General features: G+C 55.1%; 1 protein-coding gene across 10 annotated transcripts in view; it reads right to left on the bottom strand.

Moving 5' to 3' along the window:
• Window positions 1-17,221, bottom strand: part of HDAC7 (histone deacetylase 7) — a 39,714-nt gene extending 22,493 nt beyond the window's left edge. For 3 of the 10 annotated variants that reach the window (XM_055295110.1, XM_055295111.1, XM_063611263.1), the window contains exon 1: window positions 9,886-10,132. In XM_055295110.1, coding sequence (XP_055151085.1) covers window positions 9,886-10,117 — 232 coding nt within the window. In that variant the 5' untranslated portion in view covers window positions 10,118-10,132. Of the gene's footprint in view, window positions 1-9,885; window positions 10,133-16,125; window positions 16,308-16,761 lie in introns of those variants that run through there. The other 7 variants (XM_055295113.2, XM_055295114.2, XM_063611262.1 and 4 more) reach the window with 5 other exon arrangements.
• Window positions 17,222-18,375: the final 1,154 nt, after the last annotated feature.

Genomic DNA, 18,375 nt, shown 5'->3' with positions numbered 1-18,375 from the left:
GATCTGTGTCTCAGAGGCAGCCACAGTTCCTCTTCAGAGCCGAGAAATGAGAACTTCCTGCAGGCAGGCGCTGCTGGGGCAGGGGGCAGCCTGGGCACAGGGAGACTCCCCCCGACTGCCCCTCAAAACAGCCCACGCTTTGGGTGACAAAATTCGGTCAGAAAATGCTGCTCTACCTATTTAAATTCTGCCCATCCTCTGAGGTCCAGCCCAAGTCCATCTCCTTGGGAAGCTCTCCCTGACCTCTCCCCTCCTCCTTTTCCACAGCACTCGCTCTGTGTCTACCACCTTGACACTTCATTTATCATGATCTCTGTGGCGCCCTGTGGAAGCCATGCCCATCTGCATCAAACACCTCGCAGGGCACATGGCAGGCTCTGTTAGTAGCTGACAAATCAAATACAATGACTCTCTCCTGACAACCTGCCTGAGACATGGCATGCATATTTCTCAAGGTGGTGGGCCTCAGAGGCAAACTCCCCTCCCCACGACATGGTAACCCCCAATCCCAGGCTTTCTTACTACCTCTTCTTTCTTCTGCAGGACCTGGTCCTCCCAGAGGTTCCTGGACTGGGCTCCAGGCTGCACTCCCAGAGACTGTGTCAGGCTGAATCCCCTGCCTCCTGGGAATTCTGTCCCACCTCCCCAGTCCCTGCCCAGGGGCTGGTCAGCAGCATTCATGCTTGGGAGCAGAGCCAGGTTCTCTGTGCCTCGCTCCCCTGGTAACCACAGATTCCGGACACCATGCACTCTCTGGATAGGAGAAAAATTAATGACCCTGAATTCTGTGGTGTTGGCTACCAGGCCCCAAAGGGATGTTTTGTGGTGATAATCCATAATATAAAGTCTGTCCAGAAAAGCTGCGTGCATGTGTGCATGCGTGTTGGCAACGAGGGCTGCTTCCAATAGCAATTCCTGGAAAAAGTTCTGCTTTTCCCCCGCTCCCTGGCCCCGTGCTGAGGGCCATCAAGTTCAGAAGAGCACAGAGCGACAGAGATTAAGACCCGGGAACAGCTCTCTTTGTGTCCTAGAGAGAGGAAAGGTATCTAATGGCACCCCGTCAGTAGCTGAACTGAAGCCAGAGCATGAACATCCTGCATCCCAGTTCTGGCTTGAGTGTGGGGACCTCTTTTCCCATCACTGCCTCTCTCCGAGAGCTGTTACTACTAATTTGCGGTCAGCCTGAAAAAGAAAATGAGAAGTAAATGGACCCAAGGTACCAGGAATACTGTCTAGCACATGGCTCTCTGCCAGGTTGGAGAGCTCTTCTTTTTGGAATCCTGGCTACTCCCCTTTTCTATCTTCTTTGGAGGCAACTGCAGTCAGACTTAAGAAATAGTTTACTTGGGGCCGGGCGCGGTGGCTCACGCTTGTAATCCCAGCACTGTGGGAGGCCGAGGCGGGCGGATCACGAGGTCAGGAGATCGAGACCACGGTGAAACCCCTTCTCTACTAAAAATACAAAAAAAAAAAATTAGCCGGGCGTGGTGGCGGGCGCCTGTAGTCCCAGCTACTCGGAGAGGCTGAGGCAGGAGAATGGCGTGAACCCCGGGGGACGGAGCCTGCAGTGAGCCAAGATCGCACCACTGCACTCCAGCCTGGGTGAAAGAGCGAGACTCCTTCTCAAAAAAAAAAAAAAAATAGTTTACTTGGCACTGGGGCACGTGGGCCTACCAAGTCACCTTCTTAAACCAGAACACCTGATTTTACCCAGAAACCTATGGAGCCCCCCTGCTCCAATAGGTGCACCCCAGCTCTCAGCAACCTCCAGAGTAAACACAAACACAATTCTAAGCGCGTGGAACAAACGACCTCCCTACTGCTCCTGCCTTATTGCCTCAGGCCCCAGTCTTGGTCCTCCCTGCCCAGCAGGTATGACTTTGCCTGCTAGATCTGCACAAGGTGGATGAAAGCCTGAGCCTTGCTGACCACCGGCTCTCCCAGGAGCTTCATGTCTTCAGTGGGACATAAGGCTTCCCCAGGAGCACTGCCACCTAGAACATCCCCCTCCCAATGCCTCCAGTGTCTTTTTTTTATTTTATTTTATTTTATTTTATTTTATTTTATTTTATTTTATTTTATTTTTTTGAGGTACGGTCTTGTTCTGATGCCCAGGCTGGAGTGCAGCGGTGTGAACATGACTCATTGCAGCGTTGACCTCCTGGGCTCAGGCAATTCTCCTGCCTCAGCCTCCGGAGTAGCTGGGACTACAGTATGCACCACCATGCCCGGCTAAATTTTTTTTGTTTTGGTTTGGTTTTTTGTTTTTTTTGTAGAGACAAAGTCTTCCCCTGTTGCCCAGGCTGGGCTCCTGGGCTCAAGCGATCCTCCCCGCTCACCTTCAATGTCTTTGTTGAAGCTGTTCCCACCTCCCTGGACTCTTGATTAGCTGAAAAGAAAGCAGCAGCAAGAAGACCTAGGCCCCAGCAGCAAGAGGAAAGCAGGCAGTGGCAGGAGGCCATAGTCCTGGGTTCAGAGCTGACTCCCTTCACACCCGAGGTTGCTGTCTCTGGTTCTCTTTCCCTGACATAGGCTGGAAAAAGCTTGAGTCTCCATGGGGCTTGCAGAGATGAAGGCTGGTGGTGAAATGGCTTCAGGAAGATCCAAGAATAAATAAACAGGAGAAAGAACACTGTGGTTGCCAGGCCTCCCTGACACAGAGTGGGGGCTGAGCACAGAGGATCTGCTCCTCTTCCAGGCTTTAGAGATCGTTCAGACCAACACTCTCATTTGACAGAGGAGCAAAGAGAAAGAAGGGGCTAGGTCACAGCCACCCAGCCAGCCAGTGGTCCAGCCAGGCCAGGCCAGACCAGTACAGGGGAAACCCAAAGGTCAACCCCAAATGCAGGTACTACTTCCCTGGGAAGTCACTGATCTAGGGGTTGAAAAGATGGAAATATGAGTGAAACCTGGTTCTCACTTTCAAGGAGTTTAGAATACAGCCTGCAGCCTTAAACATATTTGAACAAGTACAATACTTGCAGATACTAAAAAAATTCAGAGAGCCCAAAAGTTGTTAGGATAAGTTTCTCATTCATCCCAGACTCCCTAGAACTTCCCTGGAAGCCGCCCTTTCTAACAGCTTCTTGTGTCTCCCTTCCAGAAATTCTCTATACTGCTCATTGGTTGGCACTGAATGCTTCTTGCTCAGATTTATCCAGAACCCAGCAGGGAGCTGAGAGTGCGCTGGAAGCCCCTGCCACATGAAGTCTGGCAGGCCACAAACTGTGAGGGAATTGAAGGTCTGAAGCACACAAGACATTGGCTTTGCGGTCAGACGGGCCTGGGTTTAAGCCTCGACTCCCTCAGTGACTGGCAAGGCAAGCCAGAAACACAATTTAACCTGCTTAAGCTGCCCCGTCTGTAATCAAGAGATAAGAATACCTACTTCAGGCTGGGAGCAGTGGCTCACGCCCATAATCCCAGAACTTTGGGGAAGTTCTGCCCTGGCCAAGGCAGGCAGATTACTTGAGGTCAGGAGTTCGAGACCAGCTTGGCCGACATAGTGAAATCCCATCTCTAACACAAAAATTAGTCAGCCATGGTGGCGGGGAGCATGTAGTCCAGCTACTTGGGAGGCTGAGGCACAAGAATCGCTTGAACCCAGGAGGCGGAGGCTGCAGTGAGCTGAGATTGCACCACTGCACTCCAGCCTGGGCGACAGAGCAAGACTCCGTCTCAAAAACAAAAACAAAAACAAACAAACAAACAAACAAAAAAAAAGAATACCTACTTCACAGAGGTCACCTGAGATTAGCAATGCTGTCTGTGATGCACCCAGCACATGGTGGGTGCTCCCTCGTGGTATCGAGTGTTAGTTTGCCTCCTGCATTTGTCTGCAGCCTCCTTCCTGGCATTAGCATTTCAGTGTCTGCTCCCAACTCTCCTCCCTCCTCTACCACAGACCATTTTCTCCTGGATGCATGCCCCGCCCCATCTTTCTCTCTCTCTCTCTTTCTCTCTTTTGAGATGGAGTCTCGCTCTATCACCCAGGCTGGAGTGCAGTGGCACAATCTCTGCTCACTGCAACCTCCGCCTCCTGGGTTCAAGTGATTCTCCTCCCTCAGCCTCCCAAGTAGCTGGGACTACAGGCATGAGCCACCGAGCCCAGCTAATTTTTGCATTTTTAGTAGAGACGGTGTTTTGCCATGTTGGCCAGGCCAGTCTCGAACCCCTGTCCTCAGGTGATTTGCCTGCCTCGGTTTCCCAAAGTGTTAGGATTACAGGCGTGAGCCACCGTGCCCAGCCCCCTGCCCTATCTCTTATCCGCAGCCTCTCCCAACTATGCTCTCTTCCCTTTCTCTTCCACCTGAACTTTTGTAAGCGAACACCTTATTATGTGCCAGGAGTTGTTCTAAGTACCCTACATTTGCTAACTTATCTAGTCCTCATGACAAACCTATGAGGTATTTACTGTTCTATCCCCATTAGATAAATGAGTACGCTGAGGCCCAGCAGTATTAGATAACTTGTCCGAGGTCACAGACAAGTGGCAGAGGTTGAGCTGGGACTTGAGGCCAGGCAATTGGGCTTCAGACGCCACGCTCTCAACCAATACACTCCACCCCTCCTCCCCAGCATTCCCACTCGCCACAGGCCAGCCGGCACAGGACACATGCAGGACCTAGATGGGCATGCAGAAAGATGGAAAAAAAATCACAAAGCCCCATAGAGACCCGTGCCAGCAGCAATCCCCAGCCCTGCGCAGGTGAGAGGGCAGAAGCTATGTCATCTTTGGGTGCCCATGAAGACAATCCCAAAGAATCATTTGGAGTAACTGTTGACTTTGTAGAAACCAAGCAATGATTTGGGACTGTGTGCTGGAAACAGGGGGCTGGCAATGGGTTGGGGTCTTAGAGGACCCTCAGCTCCAACTCCCCTGCTCTCAGTGCCCTGCCATATCCCTTCTCTAGAAGCTCCCAAGTCCCTCTAGGACTCTCTCATTAGCGTTCCAAAGCAAGCTGCACCATTTCTCTGTATAGGCAGAGGAGCCAGCTGCCCATCAGGGCAGAGGCTCAGCTGCCAGGTGAGCCAGCCGGGATGTCTGCCTACCCAGACGAAGGCCTCCGTCAGTCCGAGACAAGAGGACAGAGAAGCTCCTGCACACCAACAGGAGGCTGGATGTAAGGGCGGCAACAGTGAGCATGCCTCTTTCTCCGCCACCTCGGGGCAGCTGGGGCCCTGAGGCAGCTATTTTTAGCTCTTGACACCTGGGTATTTTGCAGCCGCAGGATGTCCGGTTTGGAGTCTCTTTCTGGGAATCCCACACGCGGCTGTTGTAAACAGCCCCACGCAGCAGTGGCCTGAGCTGGGAGCCAGCGTCGCCCCCCACCCCACCTCCACTTCTGCTGTTTGAGATGAATCAAACAGGAAGCAGATGTAACCATGGCAGCGGCGGCTTGAGCTTCCTGGGGGTGGGAAAGCATCCTCCCTGGTTCTTTGTCCCCCACCCCAGATCCCCAGCTCCACCCTGTGGCCTCTCCTCAAGGATGGAGACCTGGCAGAACCTGAGGCCAGGGAGCTGGGCCATTCTGAGTTGCGTATGGCTGTCGGTTTCTGGGTCTGGCACTCTCTGGAGACGCTTGCTGTCCTCTGACAGAGAAAAACAGGGGTCCTCCCAACCCTGTCCACCTCCCGGGACCTCTCGGGCCACCACTCAGCCTTTCCTGCAAGTCCATTGTGAAGGGGAGGGCATAGCTACTTCCTGGGGTGGCAGGCCTGGAGGGTGCATCTACTTCCTATTACCCATGGCCTTCGGCTTATAGCCTGGCCTGCCTCTGCACTGCTCTGCCCACTTAGGGAATTCCTGAGCCAGTGGGCTCCCCTAGTCCCACTACCCTAAGATTTCTCAGTTCCAAAAAGCCCTCAAAGACATAAGTTCCACACTCATCCTCACTCCTCTGCTCCAGTATCTCCAGTCCCTGAGATAGGAAGTTCACCACGATGTCTAACCACCATCTTTCCTATCATAAGCAAAACATCCTGAGCAGGCAAGATTTGAGGCCCTATCTGTAACATGGGGATAAGTCGGCCAGTTTCTGCCTTCATCTCTCCCCTTCTCCTTTACCCCTCTGGTGCCCCACTTAGACCAGTTGCCCCCTCTTAGCAGCCAGTGTGAGCCAGTCTTTCTCAAGGGCCAGTGTTTGCCCCAACAGGAAGCACAGTCACCACCCCAGGCTGCCTCTAGGTGTGGCTCCTTCTCCCCTCTGAGGTGTCACACTCATTCCCTTGCTGTCCTTGTCACCCCAGCTCCTGGGCCCTCCTCAGGCAGACCCTGTCCCTCTGGGTACCCTACTCCTGCTTTGCCCACTGGTTCTGCCTCTCCCAGCTGCAGGCCGAGCGAGATGTGCCTTCCTCACTCTTCTCACCTGTGCCACCCACAAGGCCACACAGCCCATTCCCAAGACTGCCAGGGTAATGTTTAAGTTACAATACCAACAATAGTTATATTATTTTAATTAATTAATAATATTAATAATGATCAACAATAGTGTTAATGCTTACTGTGTGCTGGCTATTATCCTAGGCATTTTTGGTGGGGGGAGGGCAACCTCCTCCCACTAAGCATTTTTTATTTATTTATTTATTTATTTTGAGATGGAGTCTCGCTGTCACCCAGGCTGGAGTACAGTGGCATGATCTCGGCTCACTTCAACCTCTGCCTCCCAGGTTCAAGTGATTCTCCTGCCTCAGCCTCCTAAGTAGCTGGGATTACAGGCATGTGCCAACACGCCTGGCTAATTTTTGTATATTTAGTAGAGATGGGGTTTCACCCTGTTGATTAGTCTGGTCTCGAACTCCCAACCTCAAGTGATCCACCCACCTCTGCCTCCCAAAGTGCTGGGATTACAGGCGTGCGCCACCACACCAGGCCCCCACTAAGCATTTTAATTGTACTAATGCAAGTAGGTCCTCACAACTCTGTAAGGCAGATACTGTTGTTTTGTTTGTTTGTTTGTTTTGTTTTGTTTTTGAGACAGAGTTTCACTCTGTCACCCAGACTGGAGTGCAATGGCATGATCTCAGCTGACTGCAGCCTCTACCTCCCGGATTCAAGTGATTCTCCTGCCTCAGCCTCCCAAGTAGCTGGGATTACGGGTGCGAGCCACCATGCCCAGCTAATTTTTGTATTTTGGTAGAGATGGTGTTTCACTATGTTGGCCAGGCTGGTCTCAAACTCCTGAACTCACTGAATCCACCCACCCTGGCCTCCCAAAGTGCTGGGATTACAGGCGTGAACCACTGGGCCCGGCCTATATACTGTTATTATTCTCATTTTGCAAATGAGGAAACTGAGGCTAAGAGAGGTTCAGAAACTTGCTGAGGTCACACAGATGGTATGTGGAGCTGCTGGGACTCCAGAACCTAAGCTTAGCATCGGTACACTGGCGTGGACTGCTTACTCAGCCTGCCTCCTAGTAGCGGCTGAGGTGAGACCACCAAGGGGACAAGGGGATGCAAGACACAGTGAGGCCCTAGGGTATGCTCCCAGTGCCAGCCTGTTCCCACAAAGTGTGCTGTGTTCCACCCCTGCCATCCTCAATTCCTTTTTCATCTTCTATTTCCCTTGCTTTTTAAATGTACATTTTACCATTTTAAAGTGTACCATTTAAACACTTTACAGTGTTTCCCGTTAGCTGCCTCCAGCAAGGTATAACTAAACAAGCAAACCTCCCAGGGCTGCCACAGAGGATCAAACGCTGCGTGAGCTCTCTGGAAACTGTCAAGCCCTCTACAAAATGCGGGTTGCATAACCAGAGCAAGTCACCCTCAGAGTGGGTACTGGGGGTAAATTCCCTTGGGAGGAAAAGGTCTCTCTCTCTCTCTCTCTCTCCCTCCCTCTCTATCTCTATGTCTCTATCTCTGTCTGTCACTCACAGGCAGGCCTTGGGCAGCTGGAAGGGCTGGAAGCACCCACAAGTGCAAAAGGGAGCACCTACCTCCAGGGCCGTTTTCTGGGGACTAGGAACACAGCCGCATGGCTATCAGCATCCCTGGATCTGGGGCAGAGGAAGGCAGAAGCCACAATGGAGACCCTGGTCTGCACTCAGTAAGAACCAGGCAAACCGAACTGAGGCATCTCCGATGTGAATAGCCACAAGCTGTGAATCGGACACTCACAGGGATGCCACATTAACATTAATGACAGTAAATACCCTAGAGGTCCCATCCCAGTGGTGCCCTAGAATCCCCCTCCTTTTGCCTATTATTTTGGAAGACAGCAGAAGTCTAGTGGGCAGATTCTCCAGGTGACCTGATTCCCTTTTGCAGCCAGGCTGCCCTTGAGACTTGGTTGAAGGGGTTTTTCCAGATCACAAATCCAGCTAGGGGGGTGCTTACACAGCCTTCAGGTCACTCAACAGACAGATGCATGGTCCTGGGTACTGATTTGGACAAACCAGCTGTAAGGACAATTTCTGGCCAACTGGGAATTCAGTAAGATGAAAATTTACCGTAATGGAAGGTGGAAATCACTGACTGAAAAAACAGTATATGCAGAGTAATCTCATTTTCATAAAAATTACAACACATAAAGACACACAAGGACATGGAAAGATGTGCAGTGATCTCTGACTGACGGGTCTGTGATGTTTTTCATTTTTTATTTTTTGCTGGTCTGTCCTGAGTATCCACAATGCACATGCACTGCCTCTGTAATAATTACGCAGCATATATACGTACACAGACACAGCCCATGGTAGCAAAGTCAAAGTGTGACCTCGGGCTCCCGTGAGCATTGGTCCACAGGGCTTTCACCGCCCCCGTGTCTTCTTAGACCATATATCCTCTGAGGTTCCGTGTTATCTACAACCTAGCGTCCTCTGCCTCTCCTGAATCTCGCCAAGGGCCTAGCACAGAGCTGGGCACAAAGTCAGGACTTACTTAATGAATGCCTTCTGGCCGAATACTGATCATTTCCTGAAAGAAATGCCTCATGCCTCTTCCAGAGCCGCTGTGCTGGGAATACTCACTGCTGACATCACTGACCTGCCCACCCCTCCTCTGTTCTTCATAAGAGCAACAAGGGAAGGGCTAAAATAAAGGTCACCCCAGCAGATGCTGGCAAGGTACTCCACATCAGGGCCATCGGGGCAGCCCCATCCCAGACCCTCCCCAGGCTGGCACGGCAGCCCCTCTCCAGGGCCAGCTGGCTTCAAGGCTCTGGGGTCCCTCCTCGCCCTGCCTCACTGGGAGAGGCTGGGGGAGGAGTGAACAAGAGAAGCAGGGGTCCACCCTATGACTTCTGGCTACAGCTCTGGCTGTTCCAGGCCCCGATGGGTGGAGGAATCTGGAACAGGGATTTGGCCTGGTTTTTTCTGTGAACTGGGGCTAGGCCCAGTTTCTGTTCTTCGTGTCTGCAACATTCCCTATCCCTGACCTTCAAAAAATATGAACAGTAACATTAATAATGATGATGAATATTCAGTGAGCACTGACTTCATACCAGGCACGGAGCTAACTTTATTTACATTATCTCCTTTAATCTTCATAGCAACTCCATAAAGTTGAAACTGTAATTATTTTCACATTACAGATGAAGAAGTGGAGGCACAGAGCAAAATGTGCCCATAATCACACTTGCAGGAGAAACCGAGACTCAGCCAAGGCCATCCCATTCCTCCCTCTGCGTCCTTACAGGAAGCTCTCCTGCCAGGCTTTGCCATATATACAGTAGGGTCTAACGCGATAATTAACATCCGTAGAGTGCTTTAAGCACCAAGTGGGGCACAGAGAAAAGCCCCACTTGAAACTAGGAAATCGAGTCTCAGAGCCATCAGCATCCTTACTCAAGATCCCACACCTTGCGACTAAGATTCAAACCCAGGTCTCTGGCGTTAGAATGGCACATTTCTTCCCTATTATCACACGATGCCCCTGGCTCACTCTCAAGGCGGCCCGGCTGCCTGGAAGGGAGAGTCACACCTCCTTTAGCGCTGGAATCCGGGGGGCGAGGCCTGCGCTCAGCCCCTCGCCCGGTGGGGGTGGGGTGCCGCGCCAGCACCTCCTCAGCGTCTCCGCCGTGACTCACTCCCGGGACCCAGGGGGAAGCACAGCCCTGCGCTGCGGGCAAACATCGTCCGCCGCCCGCCCCGCCTCCAGCTCCCCGCCTCCACATTTGCTAACCGAAACAAGGCTGCTGCTATTTTTAACCCTCCAGCTCCCCCTTGCCTGGGGCTCCCCCCTTCACCTCCCCACCCCCCGCCCCAGCCGGGTGCCACCAGCCTGTCATTCTGAGAGCAGTTCTATAACCTGAACGCGCTTGGGAGGGCGCAGCGGACGCCCCGGACGTGCAGGTTTGTGGGGCAAGCAAAACAAGACGGTTGCAGCCCAATCGCCGAATTCCCCCACCCCAGACTCTTTCCGAACCTGTCACTCCCAGACTGCCCTGCTCCTCCTGCCATTCTGGGGGTTGGGGTAGAGGGGAATGGGACTTCTGGGCTGGGGTCACCTCAGGAGCCAGAGCCAGGCTCCTTGGAACGAGCCCTGCAGGGAGGAAGCTGAACTGAAGGGGACTGGATTTCCCCTACGGATCCCCAGGGTGAGAGGCTGACCCTATAGGCCCAAAGCTTCTGACCACCAGGGTTTACAATCCCTGCAGGCAACATGGAGGAAAAAGGAAGTGGTGCAGAGACAGGGTGGGGATGGTGAGCTTAGCCCAGGGCCCACCTGAGGAGGAGAAGTCCCCTCCCCATCCTCCTGTGGGGGCTGTGGAGCTTGGGCGGGGAAGGCCTGGGAGTCGGGAAGCGCACTGAGCAGCCTCCAGAGAGGCCCAGGGTGGAAGGCAGCCTTGGCAGTGTGCAGGGGGGAAAGCGGACCTGGCGTCAGGGCTCCTTCGACACTCAAGAATCTAAGGAAAGGGCCAGGCAACACCTTCCTGCAGCCTGAAGCTCTGGGTCCCCAGAAAAACCTTCCTGGGAGAAAAGGTTGGAAGTGAGAGGGGCTGAGGCCTGCTGGCCTAGAGCCGGAACCTGACGCCCAAGTTGCTGATGTGAAAGTTAACCTCCTGAGAGGAGTGAAGCGCAGAGCTGCAGGTGGAGCAGACAGGGCCATTTCCTCCCAGCTGATGTAGAGCCGGTGGCTTGAATCAGCCCCATCTGGCCCTCTGGTCTCAGAGTCTCCCCCAGTTTGGGCAGCACATTCCAAGGGCCCAGGAGAGACTCTGGAGAGCCCAGCCAAAGGGCCACCTGGGCTCAGGTTTTCCCCATGGGCCTCTCCTGTCCCAGCCTCCATCCTCCCTTGAGCCCTGTCCTCTCTGGTCCCAACCCCAGCCCTCCTTTCTGGTTCTGTCCTCTCTTCCAGGGCCCAGGTCCCCTCTAGGCCTTGACCCCCTCTCTTTGATGATTCCTGAGCCAAGTAAAGTAAAGTGGCCACAGAGGCAGCAGGCTAGACCAGAGGGGAGGGACTTGGCACAGTAGTTCCCCAACTGGGGAGATGGCGGAGAAGGGAAGGAGGTGGGAGGAAGGTGAAACAGGAGAGCTCCTGGGGAGATACTGCCTCCTTCTCAACATTCGGTATGGCCACAGGGCCCTGGACTCAGCCCCATGGAAGAAAAAGGGTGCTCCCCAAGCAAGGGAGTGGCCTTGATCTTGGCCTTGTGCAGCTCCCTCTTCTGCTGTCCCCTCTGCCAACCTTTGGGGCTGCTTAAGGGGAGGAGACTGCTATCTTCCATGCCAAGTAAGAGGCTGGCAATTCAGCTCCAACCCTTAGCCATTGCTCAGCCCAGGGCCTCCTCCTGGATCCAGGGAGTTCCCAAGCACAGCTCCAGAGGCTCTGATGGCTCACTTCCAACCTGGGGAGGTGGGAGACGGCATCAATGTCACCTTCTTAGGCAGTCCTCCCCTGGCCACCCTATCAAAGGAAGTCCCACCTTGTTATTCTCTATTGCCATGCCCAGTTCATTTCCTTCTTAGGGCTTATCACAGTGTGTAACTAGTCACACATACTCATTCCTTTACTTGCCTACTTGTTCTGTTTGTCTTCTCCACGACAGTGGAAGTTCCCTGAGGTCAGATGTTGTGCCTGTGTGTTCACTGCATATCTGTACCCAGTGCCTGGAACATTGCAAGGCTCAGCTAGGATCCAGCGAATGGATGAATTGCTGAATGACTGGCTCAGCAACATGGTTCCCTGGTTGCCAACACTGACCTTTAGGGATGACACTCAACAGTTCCAGGATTTCTCCAAAAAGGAGGCAGCAAAATGTAGCAGGAAGAACAAGATCAGAAAACAAGAAAGCCAGGACCTCAGAGGAAAGATCAGCCCCGATTAGCACCAGCCCAATCAGGTCCCCATCATCACAAAGTGTAGTTATGAGCACACATGCACACACACACACAGGGGGGGTACATGGGTGAGCACAAAGTCCTGGACAGGTCTTAGAAGCCTTGAGTTTTCTCTTGGTTCTTCCTCTTAATGGCCCTGTCACCTTAGAGAAACTACATACCTTCTGTGGGTCTGTTTCCTCAAAAGAAAAAATGAAGAGGTTGGCCCAGGGCAGTGGTCCTCAAACACAGTCTTGCCCCAGGATCACCTGAAGCACCTGTTAAAATCCGGATTCCCAGGCCCCACCCCTCAGATTCTGACTAGTCAATCTGGAATGGGCCTGATGATCTTAACGTTTTTAATTTTGTGACAGTCTCACTCTATTGCCCAGGCTGGAGTGTGGTGGCGCAATCTCGGCTCACTGCAACCTCCACCTCCTGGACTCGAGCAATTCTTCTGCCTCAGCTTCCCAAATAGCTGGGACTACAGGCCTGCGCCACCATGCCCGGCTAAATTTGTATTTTTAGTAGAGATGGGGTTTTGCCTTGTTAGCCAGCCTTGTCTCGAACTCCTGCCTTCAAGTGATCTGCCTGTTTCAGCTTCCCAAAGCCACCGCGTCCAGCCAGGATTTTTTTTTTTTTTTCTTTTTTTTTAACAGAGTCTTGCTGTCGCCCAGGCTGGAGTGCAATGGCATGATCTTAGCTCACTGCAACCTCCGCCTCCTGGATTTAAGCAGTTCTCCTGCCTCAGCCTCCCAAGTAGCTGGGATTACAGGCACGCACACCACACCTGGCTAATGTTTTGTATTTTTAGTACAGACAGGGTTTCACCACATTGGCCAGGCTGGTCTCGAACTCCTGACCTCAGGTGATCCACCTGCCTCGGCTTCCCAAAGTGCTGGGATTACAGGCGTTAAGTCACCGCGCCCGGCCCAGGATCTTTATCTTTAACACGTTCCCCAGGTGACTCTGAAGGAAATGGTCCAGGAACCCCCATTTGAGAATCCCAAATGAGATGGTGTTTTACAAGCCAACATCTGGACTTCTATTAAAAAGCCACTCCTGCCCAGACATATACCCCCAAAAAACATGTCCATACATATGGACATGTTTACCCCACACAGGGCCATAACCTACAAAGGTGTGCACAATACAGATGATGCACATCTGTCTTTTATGTGTGCATATTCCCAAAACACCCAACACAGAACCACCACATAGATCACAAATTGCCAGGAACCACCACATCAGCATACACAGGGTCGGGGCGGAGGGGTACACACACAGATACCCACCACACACCCAGTGTGTGCTCACACACATCTCATGCAGACTCACACTAAACGGACGCTGTCCTGAATTTATTTTGCCTCTGGGAACTGGTACAGGACCAAAGGAGCTATGCTCTGCTAACGAAAACATCCCTCCCGCCTCTGCCACCCCCACCCCTGCCCCCTGCCCCAGGCAGCATGCTACCCACCTCTCCCTTGTAGGAGGAGGGAGACTGGAGGAGGGCAGTGGGGATGGGTTGGGAGGAGACCAGAGGCTAGGCCAGCGACTCAAGCTGCTCTGGGCCCTTCTGGGCGTCCAGCTCCCCTCTTTCCCTCTCCCTTCCCCCCAAAAGATGCCAAAGGGCCTTCCCCCAGCCCCTGAGTCCATGCTCACTCAGGCCACTCGCCTAGATTCCCAGGCCCCTAATCCTAGGGAGCCAAAATGGTTAGGGAGGTGGCTAGATCTGGGGACTCCTCCTAATACTCAGGCCTCTAAGGAAAGGGCTGTCTGGGGGCACCTTCCTGTAGCCCTAAGGCCTGGGGCCTCCAGGGAAGGTTACCACAGAAACAGGGGGAAAATATTACAAGGAAACACAATACCCGGCAGGGTCACCTGCTGACCGGGCTTCCTGCTGTGTTGCCCACCCCCAGCTCACTGCTCTCACAGCCTCCTTCTCCAGCCTTGGCCTGGGCCTCCTCACCAAGGCTCTCCTTCCTGCCTCCCCAGAGCTGGGAGAAGCAGTCTTAAGCAGAAACTCCGCCCCTCCGTGGTTCCAAACAACAACATCGAGGATGGCCCAGAGCTGAGCCCCCCACTCCTAATCCTTACCAACCCCTCCTCACCATCACCACAGGAAATCAAAGCTTCCTGCCCCAGAGGAAGTGCCCCATCTAGTGAACAAATCCAACACACACAAACGCACGGTCCCGGGAGCCTCCGGGAGGACAGATGCCCTCCCCCTAGCCCCAGGCTTTATTCGGGCCCTGCTTCCAGCAATACCCCACACCCCACTGGAGGCCCCAGTCCCAAGTCTAACTGAGGGCAGGCCAGGGAGAGCCAAGCTGTGGAGGGTGGGCCAGCAGAATGGGCACTGGCAGAGTGAGAAGGCCTGGTTCTGGCCCCCTCTGCCTGCCATTCCCTGGCTGAGTGACCCTGGGCCTTGCATTAGCTCACCTTCTCTCAGGCCCCTGCCAACTTCAAAATTAGCAGCCCTTAATGAAAGGCCAGGAGAAAGAAGGCAAAGAGGAGATGGGGTTCCACAGGCTTCTGTCTTCCAAGTCCTTGGGCAAGCATGCCCACAGCTACCAGAGGGTCCCCACTCCCTACCCCGTCACACATGAGTTTCTCTCTTGCTCAAGTGTTTTATGTCAGAATTGAGAAAGTTCCAGCTTCCATGCCAAGAGGCCACCAAGGACTAAAGCTGAGGTCCATTATCCCTAAGCAAACTGGAGGGGGTGGATAATAGCACTGTACCTTCATTCTCCTCTCCATAGTCAACCTCTTCTGCTCTGCTCTGAGAAGTGTGCTTGGAATTTTCTCCCCATTTTACTGATGGGGAAACTGAACTTCAGTGTCAAAGTGGAGTGAACAGCTTAGACATGCAAACTTCCCTGCCCCAAAACCCACTGTAAGACCTGGTGGCCACACAGACACCCGCCAAATAAGGGACACGGAGGCCTCTGGAGAACACTGCACCAGGACCATTCCAGATGCAACATCAGGAGGCAGCTCTGAGCTTGCCTCTGAGCCTGGCTCTGCTGGGCAAGGAGGGACATCAGGGGACTAAAGGCAGAGGACCAGTCCCAATAGGTCTAAGACCTGGTTCCAGTCTAGGTTCACTGGGCTGGGTACCACTCAGTGGGACTACTCTGTGCCTTAGTTTCCCTCAGAAATGACTGCAGAGAAGAAGAAAATCACTTAATAACTCGTGGGTAGCGGCAGCCTAGCAGCCTATGGAGTCCTGGGAGGGGGAAAGGGCCGCCAAAGCGCCTCATTAGAGGGCAGGGACCTGAGTCACAGTCTCCTTCCAGCCCTATAGCTGAATAGGGGTCCTGAGGAAGGTCCCACAGGTCCAGATGCAAGTCCAGGGAACAGGCTGAGAAGTTGATCTTGAGCTCCCAGCAGGGCCGCCGAGGGCCAATGCCCCATTCTCGCCGTAGAAAGCGGCAGGCAGAGCTGGGCCTCAGGCAGATGTTGCCTAGGGGAGTGGGCAGGGAGCGCTGGCAGCGAGACAGCCAGTGTCCAGATGCAGGGGGAGGCCTTTGGGTGTGCAAGACAGCCAGCGGGGAGGAGGAGTGAGGAGCAGCCGTGGCTGGGGAGGTCAGACCCAAACGGGCAGCCACAGCGGGAAGCAATGGGGGTGGGGGCACTGGGTGGCCTGCGGGCCTCAGGGGGCTCTCTCCTAGCCCACAGGCCTAGAAACTCTGGTCGTGGGAACCCAGCCCATCCGCCAGATTTGCCGCCTGCTCTCACACTCCCCAACACCAACAGACCCCAAGCCTGGGGGATGCACATCCTGTCCCCCACCCCTCACACAGCCTGCGGCGTCCCCCTTCCCGCGCCGCTGCCGGCATTGACCTCCACAGCTCACCAGGGCACAGGTGTCTCTTCACCCTGATGGGTGAGCAAGGATGGGGGGCAATGCTCAGAGAAACCTCCCAGCCAGAGACCCCTCCAAGGGACCTCTTTCCCCGCCGAAGGATCTGAGTAGGGCCCTGCCCGGCTCCACGGGATGGGGGCGCTGATGTCCAGCCCCACAAAGCCCAGCCCCAACTCAGTGGGTCCTGCCCTTTGCCCTCGCGCTTCCAAACCTTCCGCCCCGGAGCACCGCCCCCTCGCCGGGCCATCGCGGCCGTCCCTCCCTCCCCGGTCCCTCGGCTCGTCCTCCCCGGGAACAGGGGTGATGGGACGTGGGGCCCGCACACCGGCGGCCGGGGCCTCCAACTCCCTCCCTTGGGCCTGTAGCTGCCCCGGGGCGGGCGGATGTGGGCGCCCCGCGGGAGGCCCGAGCCCTCCGGCCCCCGGAACCAGCCCCGACCCGGAGCCTGCCAGAGCCCCGCGGAGCCGGGCGAGACGGGCGCGGTCGGGGGGGCGCAAGCCGGGCTGGGCCCGCGGGGCCGGCCGGAGCCCGAGCCGGAGCCGGAGCCGGGGCCGGAGGCCGAGCCTGGGCGGGCGGCGCTGGGTGCCGCGCGCAGGGCGGGGCGGGGGGTGGCCGCCCAGTACTCACCAGCGCCGGGGCTGTGCATCCAGGGGCCGGGGCCCTCAGAGCGGGGGGCTCATGGCGGGGCGGGGGGCTGGGGCGCCGGCCTCACATCCCCCCCAGTCGCCGGAGGCTGCAGAGCGACTGTGAGACGGCGAGAGGAAGGGAGGGGGCCGGGAGGGGGAGGGCCCTGGCAGCCCGGCCGGCCGGGTAGGATGACAATGGAAGGAAATGCTTTATCTGAGTCTGAGAGCGGGCCAAGGGGGAGGGGAGGGAGGGGGCAGGCGCTCGCGGCCCTGGGACACACCACCCCGGCAGACACTGCACCGCGCGGCGCACAGGCGGGCCGCAGACACCGCGCGCGGCCGGATCGCGGCGGGGCGCGGCGCACTGCCGGGGAGGCAGCGCCGAACCCGGAACGCCGGCCGCGGCTCTGAGCCCCAGCCGCCGCGAGGCGCTCCGAGCAGTACACAATTCCCGGAAACCCAGCTACCTGGGCGCACGCACCCTCGCATACACAGCGTACACGAGCACGCATCCATGTTTACAAGGGGCAGAATCATTTACACGGCACACACTGGGGCTTCGGGGTGGACCCCCGTGCACACACTACATACCCGTACAGACCACAAGCACGCAGCCACACGCGGGCACAGTGGGACACGCGTGGACTCCCATGCCCCATACAAGGAATCCCAGACGGACACCCCCCACCACACACACACACAGAAGCACGACTTGCCTCAGGAAAGTTCCAGGATCTGATTTGAATCACTGCCCAGCCCTCCCCCACTGGCACCCCCACACACACACCATGCCTGCTGAAGGGAACGGAAGGGTCCAGCCTGTTCCTATTAAAAGAAAAAGGGTGTGGGGGTGGTGCAGATTTTGAAAGTTTTCTTTTTTTAAAGAAATTTCTCAAGGGATTTCCTTCCCTCCTCTCCTCTTCCTCTCTTCCTCCCATTCCTCTCCCTCCACAACCCCCCTCTTTCCCCCTCCCGGTCCCTATGAGTCAAACTTCAGCAATGTGCCCAGTGTCCCCCAGTGCATTACAGCGGATCACAGAAATGTTCCAGTCTGTGAGTCGGAATGCAGCCGCCTCCAGCCCTCCCTCAGCTAATAAACTCAGCTCAGGGCCAGCTTTAGGCAGTGGCCCTCCCTGCCTCTCTCTCCACTTTTAGCTGGAGAGAAGGTCAGATTCCGGGGTCAGGGGTCAGGGGCTAAGGACCTCGCCATTGTGCTTCCTGGGCTAGCCAGTCAGCGTGTCTGCCTCCAGCAATCTGGAGCTGCTCCTAGGAAGGGGAGAGGTCCACCACGCAGGAACACTAGGCTATCTGCAGCGTGAGGCGCCACCATTGCAAACCAAGGAGCGGCTTCCCCGATCCCATTCCATCTCCCAGAATCCTAAGAAACCCCAAGAATCCAGAGAAGGAGAAATTGAGGCAGCCCCAGAGGTGGAGTCATGTCTGATTGGAAGCAAGAGCCCACAGTGGCCTAGGAGGGCTCGGCCATGCTGGCGGTGAACTTCAAACCGTAGATTCTATTCTCTTCCCCCTCAGGCACAGTTTGGGGACTCACTATCTGTTGCTACCGGCATATTCAGCATGGGACTTCTTACTTCAGCCCCTTTCCTTGTCCCAG

Source organism: Symphalangus syndactylus, chromosome 10 (genome assembly GCF_028878055.3).
Source record: "Symphalangus syndactylus isolate Jambi chromosome 10, NHGRI_mSymSyn1-v2.1_pri, whole genome shotgun sequence".
Lineage (NCBI taxonomy): Eukaryota > Metazoa > Chordata > Mammalia > Primates > Hylobatidae > Symphalangus > Symphalangus syndactylus.
Note: the sequence above shows the minus strand (reverse complement) of the source record. Positions and strands in the feature narration are given on the sequence as shown.